Here is a 27,836-nt window from a genome sequence, read left to right as displayed (position 1 = left end):
TGCCCCGTACATTAAAGAAAACGGAGTTTCTCCTGTAGATTTCTTGGACATTGTTCGATATGCCTATAACACACTGGGCAGTTCCTCAGCCCACTTACCCTTCACACCGTCCAACCTCTTCTTCAACCCATTCATAATTGTCTTGTTAATGGCTTCAGCTTGTCCATTACTTTGAGGATATGCTGGGGTAGAATATATGTTCTTGATGCGGAGATCACTGCAAAACTCGCGGAAGACCCTGTTGTCAAACTGCAACCCATTGTCGGATATAAGGGAGTCTGGCACCCCAAATCTAGTGACTATATTCTTACACACGAACTTCTTAACATCCACGTCCTGAATGTTGGCTAACGCTTCTGCCTCCACCCACTTGGTAAAGTAATCAACAATCACCAAAACAAACCTTTGATTGCCCGTCACTCGTGGAAATGGGCCGAGAATATCCAGCCCCCATTGTGTAAAAGGCCAAGGGCGGTTAATCGGATTTAGATGTCCCGCTAGCTGGTAGATTAAAGGGGCATGCTTTTGGCACCGATCACACTTACGTACATATTCGACAGCATCCTTCTACATCTGCAGCCACCAAAATCCCTGAGTCATTGCCCGGTAGGCTAATGAGCATCCACCCACATGACTGCCGCACACACCATTATGTAGCTTGGCCAAGAGTTCATTTACTTTCTTAGGGTATAAGCACAAAAGGTACGGCCCTTCGAAGGACCTCCGATATAGCTTCCTGTCTGCTAACAGCCAGTACCGAAAGGCTGTTCGGCAAACCTTCTTAGCCTATTTTTCATCATCTAGGATACGATCTTCAACTAAGAAGTCAATGATCGGGTCCATCTAACACGATGCGGTTGTTGAAATTACTATAATACCAACCCCAACGACACCATCATCAATCGCGGTACCAATGCTTGGTTCTGTTATGAGCTCCAATTTGATTAACTGAGGAACATCCTCAATCATTGCTGAAGCTAGCATAGCCAGAGAATCAGTGTGTCTGTTTTGCCTCCGGGCCATTTGGGTCACCTTCTCCGTACAAAATTTACCCATAAGTTGCTTTACCACTTGTGAGTACTCTCTCATTCGAGAATCCCGGGCTTCAAAACTGCCTTCTACCTGGTTAACCACTAGCCATGAATCTAAATAAATCTCTACGTCCTGGGCACCCATGCTTAAAACGGTTCTCAATCCGACAAGCAAGGCCTCATACTTTGCCTCATTATTAAAGGCCTTAAACCCCAACCTAAAAGAATGCTCCAACCGAATTCCTTCTGGAGTAATTATGATGATTTCGGCACCAGCCCCCATGGCGCTTCACGCACCGTCCACAAACACCCTCCATGGATAGCTTTCCACATGAAAGACCATTTCCCCTTTGTTCCTAGGAGAAAATTCCGCCACAAAATCAGCCAACACCTACCCTTTCATCGAACTCCTTGGCTTATACCTTATGTTGAAGGCTCCGAGCCGGGTCCTCCATTTAGCTATTCGTCTCGTGAAGTCAGATCTTTTCAATAATGACTGCAAGTGGTATTCAGTTAATACGTATACAGTATGAGCCTGAAAGTAATGGGGTAACTTTCTTGTGGCATGAACCAGTGCCAACACCAACCTTTCCAAAGGCAGATACCTCATCTCGGCATTGACCAAGGTTTTGCTGATATAATACACAGGCTGTTGCACTTCTCGGTTCTTTAGAAGCATGACGCTTACAGCGTGATCGGACACCGAGAGGTACATGAATAAGTCCTCCCTGGGTTTTGGGGTTATCAACATAGGTGCCTGTATTAAATACTCCTTTAAGTTCTAAAAAGCTTTTTCAGACTCCTCGTCCAACTGAAATCCCCTCCATTTCCTCAAGAGTTGGTAGAACGGGCGGCAACGATCAGCAAATTTAGAAATGAACCTGTAAAAGGCGGCCAACATTCCGGTCAATACTTGCACCTCCTTTGGATTGCTCAGCGACTTGAGATGCTTCACGGCTTTGATCTGGTCGGGATTGACTTTGATTCCCTGGCAAGTGATCAAATACCCCAAAAACTTACCAGCTCCTACCCCAAAAGCGCACTTCTTTGCATTAAGGCACAACTTATGTTGCCAAAGTACTTCAAACACCCCCTAAAGATCCCCAATGTGCCGTACTTCTTGCTTACTTTTTACTACCATGTCATCAATGTACACTTCAACTGTATGCCCAATTTTGTCCCAAAACATCCTCGTCATCATCCATTGATACGTTGCCCCGGCATTCTTTTTTCCGAAAGGCATCATGGTGTAGTGGTAGTTGGCATCAGGAGAGATGAATGTTGTCTTCTCCTGGTCCTCGACAGCTAGGGCAATCTGATGATAGCCCTAAAAGGCGTCCAAGAAACTCATCCTTGGGTGCCCGTAGGTAGCATCCACCAATTAATCAATCTTGGGCATAGGGGATAGGTCCTTTGGGCATGCTCGGTTCAAATCCGTGAAATCTACATAAACCCTTCATTTGCCATTCTTTTTCTTGACTACCATGATATTCGCTAGCCACTCTAGGAAGAAGACTTCCTTTATCACCCCGGCCTCCTTTAACCTGTTAACCTCCATTTTAACTGCCTTGACGTGCTTCTTGGCTGACCACCTTGGCTTCTATTTGTTGGGAGGAAACGACGGGTCTACATTAAGCCTATGGACTATGAATTCAGGATCCACCCAGGCAACTCATATGGGTTCCAGGCAAAGACATCTATATTTTGAATAAGAAACAATAACACCCCTACCCTATACTCTTCTTCCATACTTGTCCCTATTTGAAAATATCTGTCAACATCCGGTAATATTTTAACCCTGTTGAGGTCTAAAAGGATCATAGTGAAAGAAGCCCAAAAGAGTGAGCCAAGCCCAAAAGAAAATAAGCCAAGTCCAAAGAAGCAGATGCAAGGGGACCACGAAAGAAAAAGCAGGCCCAGGAGGCTTGAAGCCCAAAAGAAGAAACATCAAGAAGGAAAAGAAACCCACAGCAAGAGATTAAATAGCCAGGATCCTCAGCAACCATCAAGAAGCGCGGATCCTTCCAGGCGCATAGTCAAAAGAAGATTAAAACAGCTTGAAAGAAAAGGACAAGAAAAGAAAATAAGAAACAGAGCAGAAGCCACAAGCGCCAAAAGATCCAGCAAAAAAAGAAGAAATAACCAGCGACCTCTCATGGCACAAGCAGGAAGCGTCTCGGGGAACCAGAACAAAGAAATACGAAAAGGGGAATGGCAACAGGTGACTTTCAAGTCGGCAGAATGGGATTCCGCCCAGACGGGAAAAAAGGGGAAAAGGGGAAATTGCCAAACGGTGAGACCGAGAAGGGCATACCTCAGCACATCCCGAAGAGGGTAACCAGTCATTAACTTTCAAAGGAATCAAAGCTGAAAGAGGTAAAGAATGAGAAAAATAGGAAATAGAACCTTCCGAGTGATGTGTACGGAACATGCTCTGTTAACCATAAGACGAAACAGGGGAACCAATGGTTCCCCTGGGATGCCAGAATTTCATTATAAAAGGAGGGGCAGGTTACGAAGACAAGGCAAAGAGATTTTTAGAGAGAAAGAACTATCAGTGAAGTTTTGGTAAAAGAAAGGAAAAACTAAGGGAAAAGTTAATATTACTTCCCGGTATCCTGTAAAAGCCACTATTGCACATACTCGGATTCAAAGAGAATCAAATTTTGCAAGTTTTGAAGGCTAAAATAGCCATTCAAGACTGTAATTTTTGAGCTTGATTAAACCTTGTATCACGTCTTAGTGAGCATTCTGTAACTATAACAAAGAACATATTAATGAAATATGTCTTAATGATTCAAGGATCCTTATAACATTATTTTGTGCCCCTTTGTTGATCCTGTTTTCCGAATTTACCTTGTTGTTTTGATATATCTTTCAATACAAATATCCTTACTTGTCATTTTACTTGTATTGTTGGAAGCATCCCCTGTGCATCACTTGACTCTTAAACAGCCTGTTAGCTGCGGTGAGTCAAGGCTCGGTCTACCAAACCACTTATTAGGCCCGAGATCCTTGGGCTTGAGTGTCACAAAAAAAAGGCACTCTCGCAAACCCTAATCAGTTCCTCGACACCAGCAACCCCCCTTTCTCCTCGTGGCTCTTGTAATTGCTATAAAGTCGCTTCCCTGGTGGTTTCCTCTTGGTCGGTCCATTCCTTCTTCCGATTAACTGCCATGACTAGGCACTGTATAGCCCCTTGCTAGCTTCCTCTCAGTACGGTAACATCTCGTTCGGTGCGGAACTTAACGTTAACATGTAGGGTTGATGGAACGGCCCCCATTACATGAATCCACGGCCTTCCCAAAATCGCTGTATAAGGAGAAAATGAGGCTACCACTATAAACATTACAACTACCTCTTTACCTTCCATATTCACAAGGAGGGAAATTTGCCCCTGGGGAATCATCACCCTGCCATCAAACCCAACCAGAGGCATATCATACTTTGAGAGGTCCTCCTTTTTCAACCTAAGCCCTTTGAACAGGTCAGGGTACATCACGTCAGCTTCGCTCCCTTGATTTATCATCACCCTCTTTAATAGGAATCCACTTATTCAAGCCGTCACCACCAACGCATCATCATGTCCCCCCATCTTGTTCGGTCATCTGAAGTATGGCTCGTTCTTAATCCAGTCTATGATCTTGTGCACTGGCTCCTTGAATGCCACGTTCACCTCCCCCATTTGTACTTCCAGCTCTTGCATTCTCAAATCCTTTCGGGGTCTTGGTGGAAAAATGCCCTGCCAATGACGATTTACCAATGAAGCCTTGCCCTTGTTCTATAGCTAATCATTCTTGAGGCATTTATACTCTTTAATATGCCTCATAAGTTGCCTCATATCCTCGGGAGGCCTCTTTGTCAATGACTCTCTTAGTTCGGAATCCTTTGGCAGCCCCATCCTAAAAGTGCTTGCTACAATCTTCTCGTTACCCCCTCCAATCTCATTGTAAAGCTCCTAATACCGACTGGCATAATTGCGAAAAGTTTCACCGACCCTCATATTCATAGATAGTAACGCATCCACCGACTGTGGCACCTTGCTGCATGTTACAAACTGGGCACCGAATTCCTGAATCAGCTTGGAAAAGCTGTGACCAGAACCTTTTTGCAACCCATTAAACCATCTCAATGCCATGGGCCTGAGGCTTGAGGGAAATACCTTGCACATCAGTGCGTCGTTGCGTGTATAGAGACATCATATGAATATAATGATTGACGTGCTCTAACGGGTCAGTTTTCCCATCGTAAGAGTTATATGGTGGCCGCGTGAATCTGCTCGGCATTGGGGCCCGTTCAATTTTGTCCAAGAACGGTGACCGAGCGGCTCTGCGTAAGGCGCGACTCATAGCATCCATAGCGACATTGTGGGACCGTCACTTTTTTGGGGAGTCTGAACCCTGGTCGTCATACTCATGTGAGCGTGAATGGTCCTTGTGTCTACGCGACTCTTAGGAATGGGAACGGTCTCTATGTCGACGGGACTCCCGTGAACGCGAATGGTCCCGATGTTGACAAGAATCGGACTAATTGGACCCCGCCCCATATCGATTTCCCCCACTATCCAATCTCCTTTCTCGGTCATCTCCTCATCTCTTTCGTCGAATTGCCCGTGCCCCGAAGCACTTGATATTGTTCGATGAGTTTGGTGCGACCCCTCTCTAAGGCCGGACCGTTTTTCCTATGGTTCGCAATCCCTATCTTCACGTCTCTTGTGCCTTTGTTCCCACCAGGTGGATCCCTGAGAAGACCCCACAGAACCACCTTCAAAGTTGCCTCCCGAAGGTCTTTCAGACATCTTCCCGAGTGTGGGTCTCAGTCGAACCACAGCTTTGTAGGAGATTTCCACAGACGGCACCAATTGTGCGCGCCAAAAATGAGGTTGGCAGGCTGGTCCTCACTTGGGCTCACAATCTATTTGTGATATAAGCTTTGGATTTCCTACTTTGGGTAGTTCCTAGCACAGAGACCCAACACAATAACCTCCCTTAAGAATTCCTCTTCTCTTACTACAACCTCTTTTCTATTGCTCCCTCTACTCCCCGTTTCTTCTCTCAACCCTTCAACCCCTTTTCATCCTCAACTTCTCATATTTATAGCCTAATAATTAGTGGAGAGACTATGATTACCACAAACGTTAGTGCAATAGGAGGTCCAATGTCATTGATTGTAAGTGGGTGTTTAGGTGGGAGTGGGGTGTGGTGAGAATGGCTTTGGAAATGGTTCCCACTTCAGTAGATATGCTCAGCAAAGATATTCAGCAAGGCACTGCTCGGCATAGGTGGTGTCCCTAAGCGCCTTTCTACTTGCTCGAGATGTGGTTTGCCGAGCAATGCCCAGGTGGCGAAAGAGGGTGCATGCTAATTGAAATTATCCACTCCTCAGGCTTCCGGGCAATGTGAGGCTTGGGGTAGTGACTTTTGTGGGCTCAGGCTGGGGCCTTAGGAAGAAAGAGGTTGATGCCATGGGCCACACTGTTGAGTCAAGATCCAAGGCCCAGTATCACAGTGCCGTACAAATATAATAGTACAAAATACTTAAAAATCTTATTAAAAAAAAATTAAGATTGTAAAGAAAATATAAAATGTTCAAAGGTTGATATAAATTAATAGTGACATTCACATGCAACTAGAAAATATTAATATTAGAACTTTATCGTCATGTATTATAACAAAACTCGGTACAATAAAACTTGCAACAAGAAAATATTAATATACGTGTTTGTACAAGTAGTTTCTATACAGGTATAGTACTTGAATATTTTATACGTGTTTTATAATTTTAATTTTAGAAACATGTATTTCAGTTTTTTTTAACGGTAAATAGGAGTTTTAAAATATATATATATATATATATATGTATATATATATCGTACAGTACACATATTATACTAACTATTTGTAAATAAATTGAGTCAAGGACCTTGTAACTGAATTGACATCTCTTCATACACAAAGTGTTTAAGGGTCTATGGGGAAAAGAGTTTGAATTGCGAGATTAGCATATCAGTGATACAGTTCAGTAGACACCTCCAGGAATGTCATGGTACAAAATCAATATTGATGGGGAGACCTTTGTCAACTCATAATCAACAGGTGTTAGGGTAAACATTTGGGACTATACAAGACAGGTAAAGGCAACTCTAAGCAAGAAATTTCCTATACCACTGGGACCTTTGGAAACTAAAGCTAAATCTTAGGAGGAGGAGGTTTATTTTACTTGGGATGTGGGAGTATGTGATGTAGTGTTTGAGAGTGACTCCAAGATTGTTGATGCGTTAAATGGTATAGGTGAACCTCCAGTTGCTATTGACAATATCTTTGTGGGGATTGGAAATAAACTGCAGGATTTTAGACATGTCAGTATATCCCACGTTAAGAAAAACGTTATTTGGCCAGCTTATCTTTTGGTTCAGTGTGACAAAAACATTGATGATTATGTAACTTGGATTGAAGAAAATCATAATATGGGTGAGTCCACATTGGGTAATGAGGTATTATTTTAATCTTTATCTTAATAAAGTTATGATCTTCTTATCAAAAAAAAAAAAAAAAAAAAGTGTAGTGCTTAAACAACATTTTAGGAGAGGCATGTTTTGTGATATATTGGAGCAAAATCAATGCATTACTGGTTACCACACATTCATACATTTTGACCTATATAGAAGCTTATCTTGAATGATAAAGTTTGACTACAAACTTAGTTGTTGTTAATGATTATAACTTTATTCAATATTTTTTAATTTGATATGAATTTTGACAAATTTACCATTGAATAATATTTTCTTCTCATATCTTTCATGCTTGAAAATAAAAAAAATAAAAATAATAAAAACTATAGTTATGTTATCAATCAAATGTTGAAAATTCAAGTTTTTGTAATATAAAATTATACATAAAAACTAAGTTTATGAATCAAATAATATATAATATCCGATTGACATGGAATTTGACATGCATGTTGTTGAGGTCTAAAAAGTCACAGTATCCAAGCCCAAAGAAATAAGCACAAGGGGCCACAGAAAAGAGAAGAAATGGTAAGCCTAAGAGGCTTGAAGCCCAAAAAACATCAAGAAGAAAAAGGGCAAGCCCAGAAGCTTATGAGAAAAGAAGAAAGAAAAAGAAAAGAAGCCCATGTCAGAAGATTGAAGAAGAAAGCTGAGCCGGGATCCTCAGAGATTGTCAAAAGGCTCGGGATCCCCCAAGCGTGTAAATACAGTCAATAAAGGATTAAGATAGTTCAGAAGAAAAAGACAAAAAAGGAACACAAGAAACAGAGGAGAGGACACGTCCTTCTCAAACGTCAAGTGACCCAGCAAGAAAAAGAAGAGAAAAACTCAGCGACTTCTCATAGCACAAGTGGGTAGCAACTCGGGGAACCAGAATGAAGAAGTATAAAAAAGGGAGTAGCAGCGAAAGACTTTCAAACCGGGGGATTCCGCCCATTTGAGAAAAAAAGATAAAGAAGAATGACGGCCAAAAGCTGGACCGTGAAGAACGTGACCTCAGCATACTCCGAAATAGGTAGTCAGCCATGGACTTTCAAAGAAACAAAACTAAAAGGAAGGAAAGAATGAAGAACAGGGAAACTGAACCTTCTGGGCGATGGGCACAACACATACTTTGGTACCCAGGGGGCAAAACAGGGGAATCAATAATTCCCCTAGGACTCCAGAATAACACTATAAAAAGGGAGGAATGATTGCGAAGAGGGAAGAGGAATTTTTGACAAGAGAATCATTGAGAAAGTTCTGTCGAGAAGATAACTCAGAGAAAACTAGTAAAAGTACTTCCCAGTATCCTAGAAAAAGCCATTATAACACATACTCGGATTCAAAAAGAATCAAACTTTGCAAGTCTTAGAGGTTTGAATAACCATCTAAGACTGTAATTTTTGAACTTGCTTGAACCTTGTATCACATCTTAGTGAGCACACTGTAATCATAATAAAGAAAAATCCAATGAAATATTCTCTACTGATTTGAGGATCCCTAACCATTACTTTGTGCTTTTACTGTTTATTTTTTGCATTACCTTGCTGTTTTGATTGTTGTCCAATACAAATATCCATATTTGTTAGTTTATATGTATTGTAGGAAGTATGCCCTGTGCACCACTTGATTCTTAAACAGTCCCTTTAGTTGCGATGAATTAAAGCCCAGTTCACCAAACTACAACTATTCGGCCCAGGATCCTTGGGCCTGAGTGTTAGAGAAAAAGCACCCTCACACATGTTAAGAACATATAATTCAATGATTAAATTTTCAAAATATATAGCAATATTAGTTTTTTCTAATGGGAGTTGTAAACCAAGTTATCTTGTGATCAAACATTATATTGCCTTCCATCAACCTAATACTAACATGACTGGGTACTAGGGAGTAGGGACCATGACAAAGTTGCAAAGTGCCGTGTTAGAACATGTGCGGGTCCTTTTGGATAGTACCCAGGCCCAAGTAGAAATAAGGATCCTGGGCCCTTTAACAAGGATCTTGGGCCCTTTACTTGTTGTTTTGGTGGACTGGGCTTGGTTCACTATAGCTAAATGGGGCTGATTACAAACCAAGTTGTGTGCAAGTCACATAAAACTCCTTAAGACTAAAATGCGATTCCTCCTAAGTAATACAAAATACCATTATACGTGTTTTAGTGTCATAAAATGATCCTTTACTCTTACAAAATAAGTAAAATAAATATTCATAATATTCACAATGAGAAAGAGATTGAAATAGAATATTTAAGGCTTATTTTTTATTGTATAAACATTTAAAGGAGTTCCTTCATTTGGTACCCCGGGCATACTGTCGTGGGATCTCGGGGCATACTAGGCCTATAAGAACCCAGAATGCTGATTTTCTGAACTATATGATCTTTCTATATGCTTATTATGCAATAGAGTTTTGTCCTTTCCCTTTACCTCTATAGGTCCTGCATAAAAAACACACTATACAATACACATATCTTCAAATAATTATTAGTTTCTTAGATTAGGATATACATTTTAATACATATACAAATGAATTTCATGAGAATGATTCAGTCAAGAGGATTCTGGCCCTAATTCTCACAGATTTAGTGTCTTTGCACAAGACTTGTGGGATTGAGAACTCAAGTCCAAGTGGCTTTGCTTAGGCATTGTCTTCCAAGATAGTTAGGTGAGAAGGATTTTTGTGGGAAAGAGTGATATCTAATATGTGCATGTTTTGGCATATGTTTCTTTGGAGGCTAAGTGTGTCCAAGGCCCAAGTTGAAGTGAGGACCCTGGTAAAAGGACTTAGCTTTTGGCTGAATAAAAGGAAAACTAGCAAGCTAGAATATATGTATTGAATAGTAAGAAAGCAGCAAAGGAAAACAATGTAATAAAGAAACTCACGAAATAACTATTAAGGATCCTCTAATCACTATGAAATATTTCATTATTTTTCTTAATTATGGATTACAATATGCTCACTAAGATGTGTTACAAGGTCCAAGTAAGTTCAAAAATTACAGACTTAGATGGCTATCTAAGCCTCTAAGACTTGCAAAGTTTGAATCTAAGTATGTTCTATAGTGGCTGTTTCTGGGATACCAGATGCTGTTTTCTTTCTTTGAGTTTTAACATAGTTTTCTCAATGATTCTTATTCTGATTCACTATTACTGAATCCCCTTTCAATGTTGGCTGCCTTCCCCTTTTATAGTATCATTTTAGGATTTAGGGTACCACTGATTTCCCCCCCCCCCCCCTTTTGCCTCCCTAGGTACCAGAGCCCCTGTTAGGCCAACCATTCTGATAGCTGATTCTTTCTCTGTTTCTCATAATTTTCTTCTTTTATTCCTGTTTTCCTAAAAGACACTTACTGACTTTCCATTCCGGGGTGTCCTTGGAGAGCTAACATTCACCCTCTCTTCTTTCAAGGCTTTTTACCTTTTAGACTCAGCTTTTTGGATGTCCTACTTGTTGTCATTTTTCCCAAGTGAGTGGAATTCATTCCTACTGGGTTGAAGGTTTTCCCAACCACTTCCCCTTATAGTTCTTCATTCTGGATTTCCCAAGGTACCAGCCTTTTGTTCATGAATTGTCACTTTCCAAGTTTTCTTGTTCTTTACTGCACCACTGGGTGCTTGAGAAAGACATATCTGTTCTTTGTTTCTTGTATTTCGTGGTACCTCTTTTAAGCTGTCTCAATCCCACTTTAGCTGTGCTGCACGTCCCGAGGATCTTGAGCCTCTACGTATCCCAGCCCAGTTCTTTCACTGGATTTTGCTGGATTTTTAATGGCCTTTTTGCTGGAAATCTGAACATACATAGGGTCTTGATGTTGATTCTTCTTGCTGCACGAATTGGGCCTTCTTTACTTTTCATGGAATAGGTTTTCTTGTGAAATTTTGGATCTCAACAAAACGATTAAAAATAAGGATGCATTACAAGTAAACCATGACCACAAAGACAAATTTGGTGGGTGGTATTTATATATATCCCCTGCCGTGAGAAATCTTCGTTGTCCCAACCAAGGTCTCATTTCATTTACTAGAAAAATCAATTTACAAGTATCAAATTACAAGAGTAAAAGTCTTTATCCAGGAAGCATTTGATCTTTGTTTAAATTCATTCTCCATAAAAAAATAAAAATGTCTCCAATTATACCCCAATTTGCAAATAAGATGAATTTCCACCAACAAAAGATGGATGGCTTTTTGTTTTTTTTTTTTTTTTTTTTGAGAATCAAAAGATGGATGACTTTGTAATTCATTTTATCCCTTTTCTCCTAAAATATAGCATAAGTATGAATAAAAATACTTTCTTCCACTCTTAGTGTTTTAATCTATAGTCTACAAACTGCGTTATATCAAGTGCAAAGTGTATGATTCTTTTCCCGTTTTCAATTTTGATTATGTTATATCTTATATCTAAAAAAAAAAAAATAAAAAGGGGACCTGATTACTTTTTATGGAACAGAGACAATGAACGTTGAGAATATATTGAAACATTAACAATATGATAGAAGGTTTTTATTATTTAATTATCATTAAGCACTTTTAGGTAATGGATGGAGATGCTTGTAGTAGCAGCTATATAGGTAGTAAAACATATAGCTCTTAGTAAGGCCGCTCGTTATTGTAGTTGCCAGGAGGATCATAGTTGCAACCAATGAATGTCCCACCACTGTTGCACCTCACTTTAGCACATCCAAGACGAACCGAGTTGCGCCAAACCACCTGAGTATAGTGCAGGCACTCCCCACCAACACAAGAGTTAGAGTTGTAGTCATAGTTGGCTTTCTCGTCGACCCACATCTTCACCGCATCTGTGCCTGAGAGCTCAGCGCTGCCCCATGCAATATTTTCACCATATTTTCCACCGGAGTGCACAAGATTGCAATCTCCAATACGCTGATTAGCATAGTTCTGTGCATATGCCGCTACAGTGTCATCCCAAGTCAGAGATGGAACTCCCACGTCTGCACGGGCTGCATTGTGGGCATTAAGGTAGTCTTCTTTGGAGTCTTGGGCAAGGGTGAGATGGACTAGGGTTAAGCCCATGAGAAAAACAAAAGCTAGTGAAATCTTACACAACCCCATTTTAGTGCAAAGCAAAATCTTAAGTGATTGGTGGAGAAATAAGGTATGTGCATGAGGTATATATAGGGAATTAGGGATATACGTAGCGTGAAAAATGGTGTAATGAACATTGGAAGTAATAATGGTTGAATGTTCAAAAGCACAATGTGGAAAACATTAAGAGGAACTAGAAGTCTAGAATAGTATTTGCTAGTGACGGAATAACTATAATTCGTTTGTTATCGAAATTACTTTCAGTTGAAATATTTCATTTGAAGAAAGCATAATTTATTTATTTATTTATTATTATTATTTTTTTTTTTTTGAGAAGAAGAACGAAAGCATAATGACTTCTACGTAGATAATGAAATACCATTCGAATTTCAGTCTTGATTCTTGACCTTGGCTATAAACAAGAATACACTTTGGGCTGCCCAACTCTCTAGAGACTAGAAACAAATGGTGGTAGCAAACATTTTAATTTTCAAATTGAAATAACATAGCATCACGTAAAGTCATAAGATATTATTCTTAAAAGGCAACTGATTATGTATTTAATATATTACTTCCATTATTTTTTAAAAGACTTTTGCTACATTTTCAAGACCATCAACAAACAAAATTATTTACAGTCTAAGTTTACCAAAAAACTTACTCGTTTCTTTTTTAATATATTACTCTCTCTTTTTTTTCTTTTTCTTTTTTGATACCTTGATGATTGGAATTAGGGGAATTTCAATCTTAAATATTTCTATTGAATATAACAAAAGATGTAACTAGTTGAACTAAAAAACTTTTGACAAAAAACTCTCAACTCCAAAGGATATTGATTAATGTTTGTCAAGGTATATGATTTTTAAAATGAGCGTTAAAATATATGTTTTGTGATATATTGGAGCAAAATCAATGCATTTACTGGTTATTTCCTCATAGAGTCATAACTTGTCATACTTTTTGACCTGCATAAAATCTTACCTAGGAAGTCTGTCTAATAATTACAAGGAAATAACAGTGCATTTTGTTGCAGAAAATGAGCCGAGTCTGCTGTAAACAAATTCTCAGTGCATGGTTCAGGTTTTATAACATTGCTTGGTACTAGTCTACTAGATAGGGAAAAGATACCCTCCCATGATTAGGGATTTTGACAAAGCTTCAAAGATACCCTCCCATGATTAGGAGTGGATTTCAATTAATTTATTCGGTAAAGTCATTTGTCATTGAATAAGAGATTTAAAGTTTAATATTCGCCTACACAAAAAACAATTAGTGTATTGGTCATAAACAACCATGGCTCTGGGAATTTTTTCTAGGGGTTCAGTAAAAAAGTGTATTTTGGACAGAAGATAAATCTTACACTCTACATGATTTTCATATTACAAATTTGTCTATAATACTAACAAAAGAATAATAGATAAATTATAAATTCAGTTGCCATATTGTTCATAAATTCAATGAACATATTAATTATTGTTGCTGAGAATAAATATTGAAAATCATCTATTGTTTCTAAATTCAATAAACATATTAATTATTGTGTTAAGTGAATTTTAATTATTACTATTTATAATACTTTTATTTATCAGTTTCTATACTCTTTTACAATTATTTTATTTAACAATTTAACACAACTTTGATAAGATTATAACAAAAATAAAATAAAAAATGATAACTATTAGTCTTTTTAATTGTATTAGGAAAATTTTTGTTATATATGTCAACATTTGCTTTTTTCTTCACTTAGTCACTCTCCTGTCCCATGCCCCTTGTCTATTTTTTTGTTTTTTAAATTTTTTTTATTATTTTAGAATCGCCCTCTATCTAATTGTTTAATTGTCTTTTAAAGTTAATATTTACTACCCACAGACTGAATGGCACGTGCTCCCTAGTCCCCACTTAACAAATAACAAATTAAAAGCACATTCAAATTCAGCCACTCCACTTATATATTCATTCAAAAGTATAAATTAATTGAGAAGTGTTATGTCCCAACATTTTCACAAGTGTCATGTCTACAAGATTTTCACATTACTTTCAAAACAAATCTTAGATGGTAAGTTGTTATTGATTCTAATTTGAAACCACCGCTGAAATTTTCCTAATACAATTAGCCAATAACAACTTTCTAATTAAGATTTGTTATGAAAATATTATAAAAATGTTGTGTACATAACATTTTTCAAATTAATTATAACTTTATTTGTAATGATAGGTTATTAAGAAAGTCATATTCACGCTTATATAAGTTGGGCTTAAAAAAATTATAATTAGATATTCAAATTTGTGGTTTAGAGGGGTTTAAACGAAAAATAAATAATATATATATATATATATATGTATGTATATATTACTGTGTTAGGCAGGTTATAATAAATTAATAATGAATATTCAATTTCCAGTAAATTAATCATGACCACCGGGACAAATTTGTTTGAGAAACTTCATCATAGGCAGTAACCTTGGACTCTTCCACCAATAAAATCATAATGGTTATGCAGCCATAAATAACTTCTTATGCTAATAAAGTAATACTTGGGATATCTTCGTTGTCGTTTTGTATTTGGGTCAATCCCAGTGCTTTTAATTTTAAATTTATCTACCAATAATAATCATTTGTTTTACTTTTCTATTTTGAACAATATAAGGTTCATCTAAAAAAAAAGCTCATCTAGAAAAGCACATGCTTTTCCGTTAGGCAGTTATCCAAGCTAGCCACCAATCACGGGAAACACAATGACCATGATTTTAGGACCCAGCCATGTGGATGTGGTGACATCAAACAATTAAAAATAGATTTTATTTTCCTCGTCATCTAATTTCATAATTTGCTAACTTGTACCACTTTTAATTGACTTCTCATAATTGCACAAATTAATATATAAATCATCAAATTAAGTGTGAGAATGATTATATCCCACAAAAGTTAGGGGGCATTTTAGTCATTTTCAATTTTGTAAGGGTATTTTGGTAATTTTAAAGATTTTACCAGTATTCTATCATTTTGGAGATTTTCTTAGTATTTTTTCCATTTTGGAGCTTTCAGAGGAAAGTGAAGCATGATGTTTAATTTGATGCGAAGCAAATAACCTTACCATGGCTTGACATGCTGTGAATCCTCTAGAAAGAGAGGGCTTTTTTTTTTTTTTTTTTTCCTCTCTCTCTATTTTGGAGTTTTTCAATTTTTGTTAAAAGGGAAATGAATAGAAAATTCACATATACACATTACACAGTAGCCTTAGGCAGATTTTAAGTCATATCACGATGAATTTGGAAAATTTTATTTTAAATATCAATAAAAACACAGAAGGCGTCATTCTTGAATAAAAAACTTCTTGCACTAGTTTAGTCAGAAATCTGAAGTGCATGAATTTGAATTGAGCCCAATCACCGCCTGTAATTCCTACAACATTTTACTAAGCCATGTCTTAAACTTTTTTTTTTTTTTTCCTTTGTTTCAGTAATTTGCGTCTTTGATATAAATCGAAACTTGAGAGAGAAAGAAAAGTCAACAATTTCAGCTAATAACCTAATAAGCTCATTTTTTTAACAGTTCGTAGTCACGTAAATAGATACATACATTCTCCTTGCTTTCATACTCTTTATTTATTTATTTAAAAAAAAAAAAAAAAAGATTGGATAAGTTATAACGTTTATTGATGACCCGAAACATTTCACGGATATGTATCACCGTGACTTTAGGCACCATGTTAGCCTTTCATTCTTTCTCAGAAAGTTATGATATTTCGAAACAGATAGTAAGAAGAGAAGATGCATCTTCTCTATGCTTGATTTCGAAGTATAAAATTCTTTTAATATACCAATCAGATTAGGGAGGAATAATCTAGGAGCATGACTCTTTTTCATGCTTGGTTTCCAATGTATAAATTTCTTTTGATAGACCAATCAAATTACGTAAGAATGACCCAATATTATGTTTGAATATACTTGGACTTCTTTTCAAAAAAAAAAAAAATATATATATATATATACTTGGACTTTGAGTGGTCCAAACGACCTAGCTTTTTAACCATTATTGGTTGAAACTTGTGTTAGGACTAGGAGTGACATGTGAGAAGTGAGAACGCACGGGATCAGCCGAATCAACCATCGACTGAGAAAAGGAGCGGCTGACTACTTTTCTAGCATCTCTTTTCACTACTGTCAAATGTCTATGGAATTATTATTATTATTTTATAATTTGTTTTGATGCAAATTCTGATAAGTTTACCATTAATTTACATCTTCTCCCTCTACCTTTAATATTTGCAAAATTTTAAGATTATCTTAGATCAATAAAAATATTTAATTTATCAAATATAAGTTTATGGATTAAATAATATATAATATTCTATTGGCACAAACTATGGCATGCACATTAATAACATAGAGAAGATGTATTCAAATAGTGGGATTTTAAAAATAGTAATTTAATAAAATAATTTCTAAATAATTCAATAAAATTGTTTAAAATTAATAGGTAGTATAATATTGCTTGAAATTATACTAGATGTAACTAAATAATGTTATGATACAATTACTGAAGTGGTAAAAAGTGAGTAATTTACAACACTAACATGCGTGGATCCACTATTTTTTCTCCACCGCTCATAATCGATCACTTCAATAATTTAAAAAAAAAATTGTAAATAAATTGTGTACGTAGGATTATTTGGTGTAACTTGATCCTAATTTAATATAAATTAGTACTGCCTAATATGAAATCTACTTCTCTTTTTTTTCTTTTTTTCTTTTTTTTTTCTTTTTTCTTTTTTTTTTTAATGAGGATATGAAATCTACGTAACTAATTGATGATGTAATTTATGTCATGTATATGAACTATATAATTATTTCAAAATTTCCTAGTTGAGATTTCAAAATTTTTAATATAAAATTTCTTTATAAATGTAAGGGATTCTAATCACAATGGTAGACTTAGTAAAGTTGACACAATACAAATGTACTTATTTTCTTCTGCCCAAATTAGATAGGCAATGGGCTCACCCCAATTATTATATAAGTTGTTCAATGGATAACCAAAAAAAAAGGTCACAACATTTTTACAATAGTTGAGGTGTATCATTGGTCAAAATAAAATAAATATTAATATACACGGATCCACAATTATTATGAGTATTATGAAAATATTGTGACATTTTGTTATGAAGCTGAAACCCAAAAAAATATCCCTCAGCATGAGGCTAGTATTGTGTTAAGATTTCATCTATGATGCTAAAAATATTGTAACTCAACTAGTTGACACTTTTTTGTGTTTTTAAGATCTTCAAGGTATACAAAATCATTTCTTTTTTCCCTTCTTTTGCTAGCATCATGATTTTATAAAATTCTCCTACAAATTTATGAAAACTTTGGTTGTTCTAGTCTCTTCTTGTCTCTTCTTTCTTAATTTCTTGAAGTGGATTGACAACCAAAAAGGAGTCAAGTCGTAGAGCTTATTCTTGTTTCTCAAATCATTCCATTTTTCTATTCTGCTGTAACCACGAGTGTCACCTATGCGAGTCACATGCTATCACAACATTACACAACGTATCACTTGCTTCTATTTACCGATCACTTCAGGGGTGCATGATAGTATCAACTAATTGGTAAATGTTTAACAAGATCCGTTCATGCTATTTTCATATCGATGGGTTTTTTATTTTTTCCCAAATCTAAAAGATTGTGGTCAAAATCAATATACTTGTTTGCCTTGCTGCGTGCACCAGTGCAAAAGTCATGCATGGTCACGGATACGTTCCATCCATCCACCACCATGAAAACAAGAAGTGAATTGAGGATTTAGGTTGGAAAGGGTTCAAACTCCAGGGTTAGCAGCATATTATGACTGTTTTTTTTAAATAAATAAATAAATAATAAAAAATAAAAAAATAAAATAAAATAAAAAAAACTAGAAGAGAACTTTTCAAGTATCAAAATATGAGATTTAAAAGTCCTAGATAAAATGGAAGCAGTTCACCTTTACATAGGTACTTAATGGTGCGCCTGGAATCCAACTTTTAAAAACAGCCATAAACCACAGAACTTCAAGTTAAAAGCAATTACGTTCAAAATCACATAAAGACGTAAGTGAATTGCCACCCAGTGAAAGATGGATGACTTTATAATTTATTTAAATATTTTTCTCCTAAAATAGTTTATTTATGAATAAAAACATTTGGTTTTATTCGTTCCAATTAATTTATATTTCACCACTTACAGTATATTATATTTAAAAAAAAAATCCATTTTTTTAATAATTAATTACCTAAAAAAAAAAAAAAAAAAAAAAAAAAAAAAAAGAAGAAGAAGAAGGACATAACCATATATTGTGATATACTGTTATGTCCTTTTTGTTTTTTTTTTTTTTACAAGATAGAATTCTACTCTAATCTAATTTTTTTTTTTTTGAGAAATAATTACAATATACTGCTAACCCCACAACTCAAATTCTTTCTTCCCTAGACCCCCAAGCACTTTGTGCATGGGGAGGTGCCAATTCAGCTACAAGGTCTTTGGCTACTCTAACCAAATTTAAGTGTATATGTGTGTGAAACTCTCTTCTGGAGACTTGAACCCCAGCCTTTACCCCTCACACCCCACAAGCACTTATACTTGTGGAGTGATCATTACACCAAGAGTGTGCGGTGGTGGTGAAGCATAAACTGGAATATTAAGAGTGGAACCAAAAATTTATATTCCTTATTTATCATTAAACTTTTTTAAAATCATAGATAGAGATGCTTTATTAAACATATATAGCCCTTAGTAAGGTTTCTGGCCAACGTAGTTGCCAGGAGGATCATAGTTGCAACCAATGAATGTCCCACCATTGTTGCACCTCACTTTAGCACATCCAAGACGAACCGAGTTGCGCCAAACCACCTGAGTATAGTGCAGGCACTCCCCACCAACACAAGAGTTAGAGTTGTAGTCATAGTTGGCTTTCTCGTCGACCCACATCTTCACTGCATCTGTGCCTGAGAGGTCAGCGCTGCCCCATGCAATGTTTTCACCATATTTTCCACCGGAGTGCACAAGATTGCAATCTCCAATACGCTGATTAGCATAGTTCTGTGCATATGCCGCTACAGTGTCATCCCAAGTCAGAGATGGAACTCCCACGTCTGCACGGGCTGCATTGTGGGCATTAAGGTAGTCTTCTTTGGAGTCTTGGGCAAGGGTGAGATGGACTAGGGTTATGCCGATGAGAAAAACAAAATCTAGTGAAATCTTACACAACCCCATTTTAGTGCAAAGCAAAATCTTAAGTGATTGGTGGAGAAATAAGGTTTGTGCACGAGGTATATATAGGGAATTAGGGATATACATAGTGTGCAAAATGGTGTGATGAACATTGGAAGTAATGGTAGAATCAATGTTCAAAAGCACAACACGAAAAACGTTGGAGGAACTAGAATGACCAAAACAACCCTTGAACAGTATTTGCTAATGACATAATAACTATATAATAGTTGGTTAAAATATTTCATTCGAAGAAAGCATAATCAATTCTACATATATAATGAAATTCCATTCGAATTTCAATCTTGACTCTTGACCTTGACTTTAAACAAGAATATATTTTGCGCTACCCGGATCTTTAGAAACAATTGCTGGTAGCAAACCTTTTTAATTTTGAAATTGAAATAACATAGTACTACGTCAAGTCACAGTTCGAAATTTCATAAGATATTCTTAAAAGGCAACTAATTAAGTATTTAATAATATATTAAGTCCTTTTTTTTTTTTTTTAAATAGCTACATTTTCAAGAGCAACAACAAACAAAATTATTTATTTACACATATTATTATAATTTATGTAATTCTGTTTTTATTTAAATTCTAATACATCTGTATGTGCATGTGTGCATCACACACACAGACAGAGAGAGAGAACAAAGACATGTTTGTATAAATAGTAACATTCACATGGAACTAGAAATATTGATTTAAATTATTTTATTGTCATGGAGTATATAATAACATTAAAATAGTTATGTTTATTTATTTATTTATTTATTTTTAATGTCCATATAAAATATCATTTATAGTACGCATATTTTACTAACTATTTGTAAAGTAAATTAAATTAAAGACTTTCAGTTACTTATACATACAATATCAGAAGAAACCACATTTGCCATACATGCGAAAGTACTCTAAACTTTTTGTATTATATTTGTATAAAAATAATTTAACTTTACTAAATTTCAATATTTTTATTATATTCTTTATTCTTTTTAATCTATTAATGTTTTGTGTAAATTGAATAATTAGATTTTACTGTCCTTTCCCTCAAAATAAATAAAAAATATTTTACTGTCCATATATAATATGTATGTATGCATGTATATTAGATTTTAGATGAACAAAAATAAAATCATATTAAATTATAATAATTAATATGATACAATAAATAATAATTATTTTTTTAGCTAAGTGACAAGGAAAACATGAAACTCCTTCAATAACTTGTTATATGTATTCCTGTGGGGCCCGGTAATTTATGGGCCAAACCCGCTTGCTCATGGGAAGTCCACAGGCCCAAGCTGAAAAAGATTATGGCCCAAGTATTATGGCCCAAGCTCGAAAATATAAGGCTGAAGGTGGTCCAGAGATGCAGCCAAGGACAATTTAGTCCTCGGCAGACCCAAAGCTCCCTTGAGAAGAGGGGTAAAAAAGAGCTATAAGAAAAATCCATGAGGAGATCTAAAATATCCCGGGAAAGTTACCCTTATTACCCTTCCTAGATAAGACTCTGCACCTAACAGAGCAGTATTCTTCAGCTTTATCAACCATCCCCAACAATTGCGGGATTAGACTGACGGGACAAATATCAATCTTGGAAAAATTGACCCTACACGTGGACGAGGGACATCGAACGTAAGCTAGTATAAAAGAAAAGATAAACTAATTAGAAAAGATCCCATCTCACTTCCTGGGAAAAACTCCAAGGATGAAAATGTCCGGACAATATATGCACACCACCACGAAAAACCCACCGCCGGGTAACCGGAGAAAGACATTAGTGCTCCTCGGACATGATCCGAGGAGTTCAATCCCTCCAGTTACAAAGCTGTATGGCTTGGATATCCAGGCTAAAGCCTTTTCTTATCCGAGTTTCCCTAAAGTCCGGTTTGGGCCAACGCCCTGTGATCAAACGCTAGCCTTTCAAGCCCACTCTCTACAAATCTTATTGTGAGGGATCCTCCACGTGCGAGCCCAACGTCATTGTTGGGCCGTTTGAGAATTGTGTCCCTACAATTCCCATAAAAAAAAAATAAAAAATAAAATTGTTATATGTATTGTTTGAAAACGCAACTAAAAATTGAGGTGATGTATATATTAAATGCTTAATTAGTTGATTTTTATATAATATCTTATCAAATCATATTAAGATAATATAAGTATTCTTTTATATAAAATAAATAAAATAAATAACTTTAACATTATATAACTATTCTTTTAATTAACCTAAAAACTCTTAAGAGTTTTTTGGGCATATGATTTTTGAAAGAGTAGTTCTACGTTTAGAATATATTCAAAAAAATTAAATAATAAATCATAAGTGACAAGTTATTATTGGTGGGTAAAAAAGTAATATTAGTGGAGTCTCTAGATTAGAACAAATAATAGTCCACCACTTAGAATTTTTTGTGAAAATATTATGTAAATAGCATTACCCTTTTTACAATGAGCCATTAAAATTTGTGTTTTGGGAAAATGTAAAAGGTACTACAAATTTTATTACATAAATAAAGCTCACAATCTTATTGGTGAGTTTCAAGCACCTCATAAATGAATAGTTGAATTGTTTATTTGTGTGTGATGCACACATGCACATACCATAGAAAAATTCACATTTAAAAAAATTTATTTATAGAGTTTCAACCTATATCTTCCGCTTTTGATGATTGTACTTTTTATCATCAAACCAAGACACCAGTCAGTTTTGGTGTAGGTAAGAATTAAATTTTAAATTTCTTATTCAACCATAAAAAATTTTACCAGTGGAACTAACTAGAACCTAAAAAAAAATTGTTAGTAATAAAAGAATTTTTTATTTGTGTTTTGTAACAAATCAGCTTGTGAGAAATCAATGCAGTTAACATAAATAAATTTTAGGAAAAAAACCAATTCCACAACTATTCCATAGGACTAACTTTGTGTGGTGACTACCGCATATCTTTGGTGCGATGGTCACTCTATAAGTATAAGTGCTTGTGAGGTGTGGGGGGTAAGGACCGGAGTTCAAGTTTTCAGGAATGAGCTTCACACATATATACACTTAGATTAAATTAAAGTAGAATTATATTTTGTATAAAAAATAAATAAATAAAACTTTGTGTGGCGAAAGAAACGTAATGGATTCGTATAAAAAGTAACGGTAACTAATTGCAATCTATTACATATATTATATAGGATAGATGTGAAAATCGAGCATAAATTACCTCACAGTCGTACTTTTTGACCACCATATAAAAGCTTACCTAGAAAGCCTGTCTAATAATTACATGGAAGTAACAGCGCATTTTCTTGCAGAAAATGAGCCGAGTCTGCTAGGACCAAACTTTTCTTAGTGCTTGGTTCAGCTTTCATACTAGAATTGTTGCTATCCTGTGATTAAACATTGCCTTCTACCAACCCAAAACGTGTCGTGTTACACATACTAACTCGGCTCAGTACTAGACTCGACTAGTTCGTATAAAAAGTAACGGTAACTAATTGCAATCTATTACATATATTATATAGGATAGTTGTGAAAATCTAGCATAAATTACCTGACAGTCGTACTTTTTGACCAGCATATAAAAGCTTACCTAGAAAGTCTGTCTAATAATTACATTTGAAGTAACAGCGCATTTTCTTGCAGAAAATGAGCCGAGTCTGCTAGGAGCAAACTTTTCTTAGTGCTTGGTTCAGGTTTCATACTAGAACAATTGTTGCTATCTTGTGATCAAACATTGCCTTCTACCAACCCAAAATGTGTCGTGCTAGACTCGACTAGTTGGGACCATGAGAGAGCTTCAAATTGCCGTGTTAGAAAGGTTTAATATAAGGATTCATTATTACACAGACAAACCATGACCACCGGTATAGACTTGATATTCTCCTCTCTAGCTATTACGGTCATTACCTCCAAATCTTTATAGCTAACTTGGAACATTTCTCAAAAAACAAAAACAAAAACCATAAAACTTGGTATATTTTGGGGTTGTTTGGTAACATTGTCCTAATAATGTTGTTTATATTTTTTAAAAATACGTGTGAATGAAAAAGTGTGTAAAAATATGTGTTTAAACATATATACTAAACAGACTCTTCCTGTTTCACAAATCTCATCATAATATCTAATGCATATGCAACCATTTATGCCTTGAGAAATCTTCATCGTCGTTTTGTATTTGCGTCAATCCCAGTGGTTTTTTAATTTTAAATTAATAATAATAATAATAATGATAATAATCAATTTGTTTACTTTTCAATTTGGAACTATATATTAGGTGAATCTAGAAAGCACATGCTTGTCCGTTAGGTCGTTATCCAAGACTTAAAAATGGTCAGGCCGATTCTCACAAAATAAATAAATAAAAAAGAGAAAGAAAGAAAGAAAAATGAAAAAAGAGAAAGGGTCAGGTCAATCGCTAACCACCAATCACGGGAAACTGAGTGATCATAGACTTAGGACCTAGCCATGTGGATGTGACTGACTTTTTTTTCCTTCTGCATGATCCATACAATTGTGAACGGTGAATATTTTTGTTTTTTGATAATTTTTTAATTACATGCTTGTTAGATAATCACTCGTAATTATATAAATTAATAATTTATAATATTAGATTCGGAATAATTGTGGTCTCAAAAAGGAAAATTAAAAATTTGTTTGGTAAAAGAATTTAAATAATATTATTTATAATATTTTAAAATACGCATTGATAAAAAAGTATATAATATTATTTAAAAACTAAAAATAAGTTATTTAACAACTGCCTAAATGCTCTACTTTTGAAACTAACATCACCTTTTTTTTTTTTTCTTCTTTTTCTTTTTCTTTTTTTTTTTTTAGTGGGAAACAAACACAAACATCACGTTCTAAAGGGCCCTAGGCTACACGCCATATTGAAAAAAAGACAAGAATGCATAGTAGGTACAACGTAAATATCTCCCTTGAAAAAGTTAAAGAATACACGAGTGATGATGGCAGCCCGATATTTTTTTTATTCTCTCCTAATTTTCAGTTGAAAAAGTTTACTAATTTTTCAATAAACTATGGTTACAAGTTATGATATCAAATCATAGTCACATGTGAAGGAAAAAAAGAAAAAGGAAAAAAAAAAGAGGTATTTAATAAAATATTCAATTTAAAATAAAAAGGATAAATAAGGAAAGGAAAAAAAAAATATCTTGAAATTTTGAAATTTTGTATGCAACTTCTATAACCAGGGAAATTATTGTGTACTCCCGGAGTACCATAAATGTATATTTCATCCTCTCACATAAATGATAGATCCCACTAATTAAATTCATGATAGGATCTATTATTCATGTGAGAAGGAGGAGTGCGAATTTATGATACTCTAGGAGTACCTAATAATTTTTCCTATAACGGTTGGGAGCAAATCTTGAAATTTTGAGGAATATTGTAGTCATTTTAGATATTTTCATCATTTCAATATTTTTGAAGAAATAATTTTGTTATTTTTGTAGTTTAGGATCATTCAATCATATTGGATAGATGGAGCATGATATTCAATTTTGTAAGGGTATTTTGGTACGTAATTTCAAGATTTTACTAAAATTTCTATCATTTGGAGCTTTTAATTTAGATTTAGGTGGAGCATGATGTTTTATTTGATGCAAAGCGAATAACCTTACCAAGGCTTAACATGTTGTAAATCCTCTTGAATGAGAGGTATTTTTAAGGCATTTTTGTCATTTTTGAGATTTTTGAATATCTTTGCCATTTTGTATGTTATAAGGTTGTTGTATGTTTAGGTGTGTTATCTAGTCAACCTGTCCTTCAGAGGTGTGTAAAACATTTTCAAACCTTAGGCTTTGTTTGTTTGGAAGAGAGGAAACGTGGAAGGATGGAAAATTGGGAGGATAGAAAAGTTTTGGTTTTCCCTCATGTGTGTTTGGTTGGAGAAGTGGGAGGGTGGAAAACTCATTTGTTTGGTTGGAGAGAAAAGTGGGAGGATGGAAAATGTAGTTTATATGAATTAACTATTATGTCCTTGTTATAACAAAATATTAAAGGGTCTAATAAGTGTGAAAAATATGTATAAATTATAAATAAAAACCATATATGAGAGCAAGCAAAAACTGGGTAAAATGAATTAAGAGAGAGAGAGAGAGAGAGAGAGAGAGAGAGAGAGACTTACAGTTGTGAAGAACCTGGAGACCGTTCCCTGTGAAGAACTCTGAGAATATATGGGAAAAAATAAATAAATAATCAAATAGCGAAGGGTTTAATAAAAATAAAATAACAAAACACCAAAGGGTCTAATAAGTGTGAAAAAATATGTATAAACTATAAATAAGAAACATAGCTATTTAGAGCAAGCAAAAACTGGGTAAAATGAATTAAAAATAAATAAATAAATAAAACTTACAGCTTGTGAAGAACCTAGAGACCGTTTAGGGAATATATAGAAAATAATAAATAAATAAGTATTTTTTTGAGAATCAAATAAATAAATAAGTAATCAAATAGCAATAGATAAGGTGGAATATAACGAGGACAAGGCAAAAAAAAAAAAAGGGGAAAGGAAAGAGGAGAACGTGGAGATGTGCTGTGTGTAAAGATGAGGGTATTTGTGTAATTTACCACTCACATAATTTTTTCTCCTTAGTTTTCCTCCCAAATTGGGAGGACAAAATTTGGTGGGCCTGGAGGAAAAATTTTCCACACCATTTTATTTCCCACTTGTTTTCTCTCATGAACCAAATAAGAGAAAATTTCATTTTCCACTCTATTTTCCTCTTCTTCTTTTGCATTATCCCTGTTTTCAACCCAATCAAACGGGGCCTTAGAGCAAGTATTTTTCTTGATCAAAAGGAAATGATTTCATTTTACTGAAACTTTCAACCAATCCAAATTCCCAAAAATAAGAAATACATTTTTAAAAAAAATTACGTCAAAGCAAATGAACCATATAAAAAAAAATGCTTAAGTCCATGAATTGGCATATCAAATTGTAGGGTAAATTTTTTCAATTTTTGGTAAAAGGAAAATGATTAGAAAATTCTTGTGTCCACGCTACACATTACCCTTAGGCTGATTTTAAGTCATATCACCATGAACTGGACAAATTTGTTTCAAATTTCAATAAAAACACAGAAGACATGCGTCATTCTTAAATCAAAAACTTCATGCACTAGTTTGACCAGATATTATTTAGTTTATTATGGATAGATTTTTATTTTTATTTTAGGTAGTATATTACAACTAAATAAGTTTTCAATCCCGCACTCGCTTATTAAAAGCCTCCATGTAAAATGGGAAAAATTATCTAGTCGAACCTGTCCTTACTAGCAATGCTGAAAATAGAAGGCCTCAACAAAGCCTAGCCATGGAATGAAATACATTTTTTTTTTTTTTTAAAGTTATCTGATGCATCAAAGGATTTGAAAACCGGTCAAAATTCTTTTTTTCTTTTTTTCCTCCATGATCTCTTGCCTGATTCGTTCTCATATTTTTTATATTTCCCTTCTCTGTGTATCACCTCTAATCCACCATTCGATGTTCTCTAGGTCAAAAATATAATTTAACCTCATACCTCTTACAATCCAAGCCTAGGGATGATGTTACACTAGAAAGTGTCATGTCAAAGAGGAAGTCTAGCTCCGAATACACTTATAGATATTCTCACTAACAAACTTTCTCACTTAAAAAATGAAAAATGAAAAAAAGAAGAGATCTTTTCTAACTCTCACACATACCAATTAATGATAAATAGTGATAAATTATTTTCCTTCCACATAAAAGGATTTTTATACATTGTATCCCTATCATACCAATTGTAACTTGCTATGGCGTCATGATGCATGTGTTTTAAGTACCAAAGATTTTAATTAATAATTTCATCAATTTGGTTTGGAAATGTTAAACACTCCTAACTATTGCTTGTAAGCCATTGAACCAGGTGCTAAAGCATGGGTGTTCTGTATTCATTGAGCAATTAATGGTTGTAATTGTATAGCGGTAAACATATATATCTTTGGGACACCAATCAAGACTGTTAAGCCCATAAGTCCGCACAGTTGTTT

General features: G+C 35.0%; 2 protein-coding genes across 2 annotated transcripts; both read right to left on the bottom strand.

Annotated features, from left to right (window-relative positions):
• Nucleotides 1-12,010: 12,010 nt before the first annotated feature.
• Nucleotides 12,011-12,646, bottom strand: LOC126706885 (basic form of pathogenesis-related protein 1-like). Its single transcript, XM_050406458.1, has one exon. It carries the CDS (start codon nt 12,591-12,593, stop codon nt 12,111-12,113), a length of 483 nt encoding a protein of 160 aa, XP_050262415.1. The 5' UTR covers nt 12,594-12,646; the 3' UTR covers nt 12,011-12,110.
• Nucleotides 12,647-19,236: 6,590 nt separating this feature from the next.
• On the bottom strand, nt 19,237-19,863 carry LOC126706808 (basic form of pathogenesis-related protein 1-like). Its single transcript, XM_050406361.1, has one exon. The coding sequence runs from the start codon at nt 19,809-19,811 to the stop codon at nt 19,329-19,331; it is 483 nt and encodes a 160-aa protein (XP_050262318.1). The 5' UTR covers nt 19,812-19,863; the 3' UTR covers nt 19,237-19,328.
• Between the last annotated feature and the right edge of the window lie 7,973 nt (nt 19,864-27,836).

Source organism: Quercus robur, chromosome 11 (genome assembly GCF_932294415.1).
Source record: "Quercus robur chromosome 11, dhQueRobu3.1, whole genome shotgun sequence".
NCBI classification, from domain to species: Eukaryota; Viridiplantae; Streptophyta; class Magnoliopsida; order Fagales; family Fagaceae; genus Quercus; species Quercus robur.
This window is presented reverse-complemented; position numbering and strand designations above follow the sequence as displayed.

Excerpts from the sequence above, each read along its gene's own strand:
- LOC126706885 (XM_050406458.1), bottom strand. The coding sequence starts at position 12,593 with ATGGGGTTGTGTAAGATTTCACTAGCTTTTGTTTTTCTCATGGGCTTA.
- LOC126706808 (XM_050406361.1), bottom strand. The coding sequence starts at position 19,811 with ATGGGGTTGTGTAAGATTTCACTAGATTTTGTTTTTCTCATCGGCATA.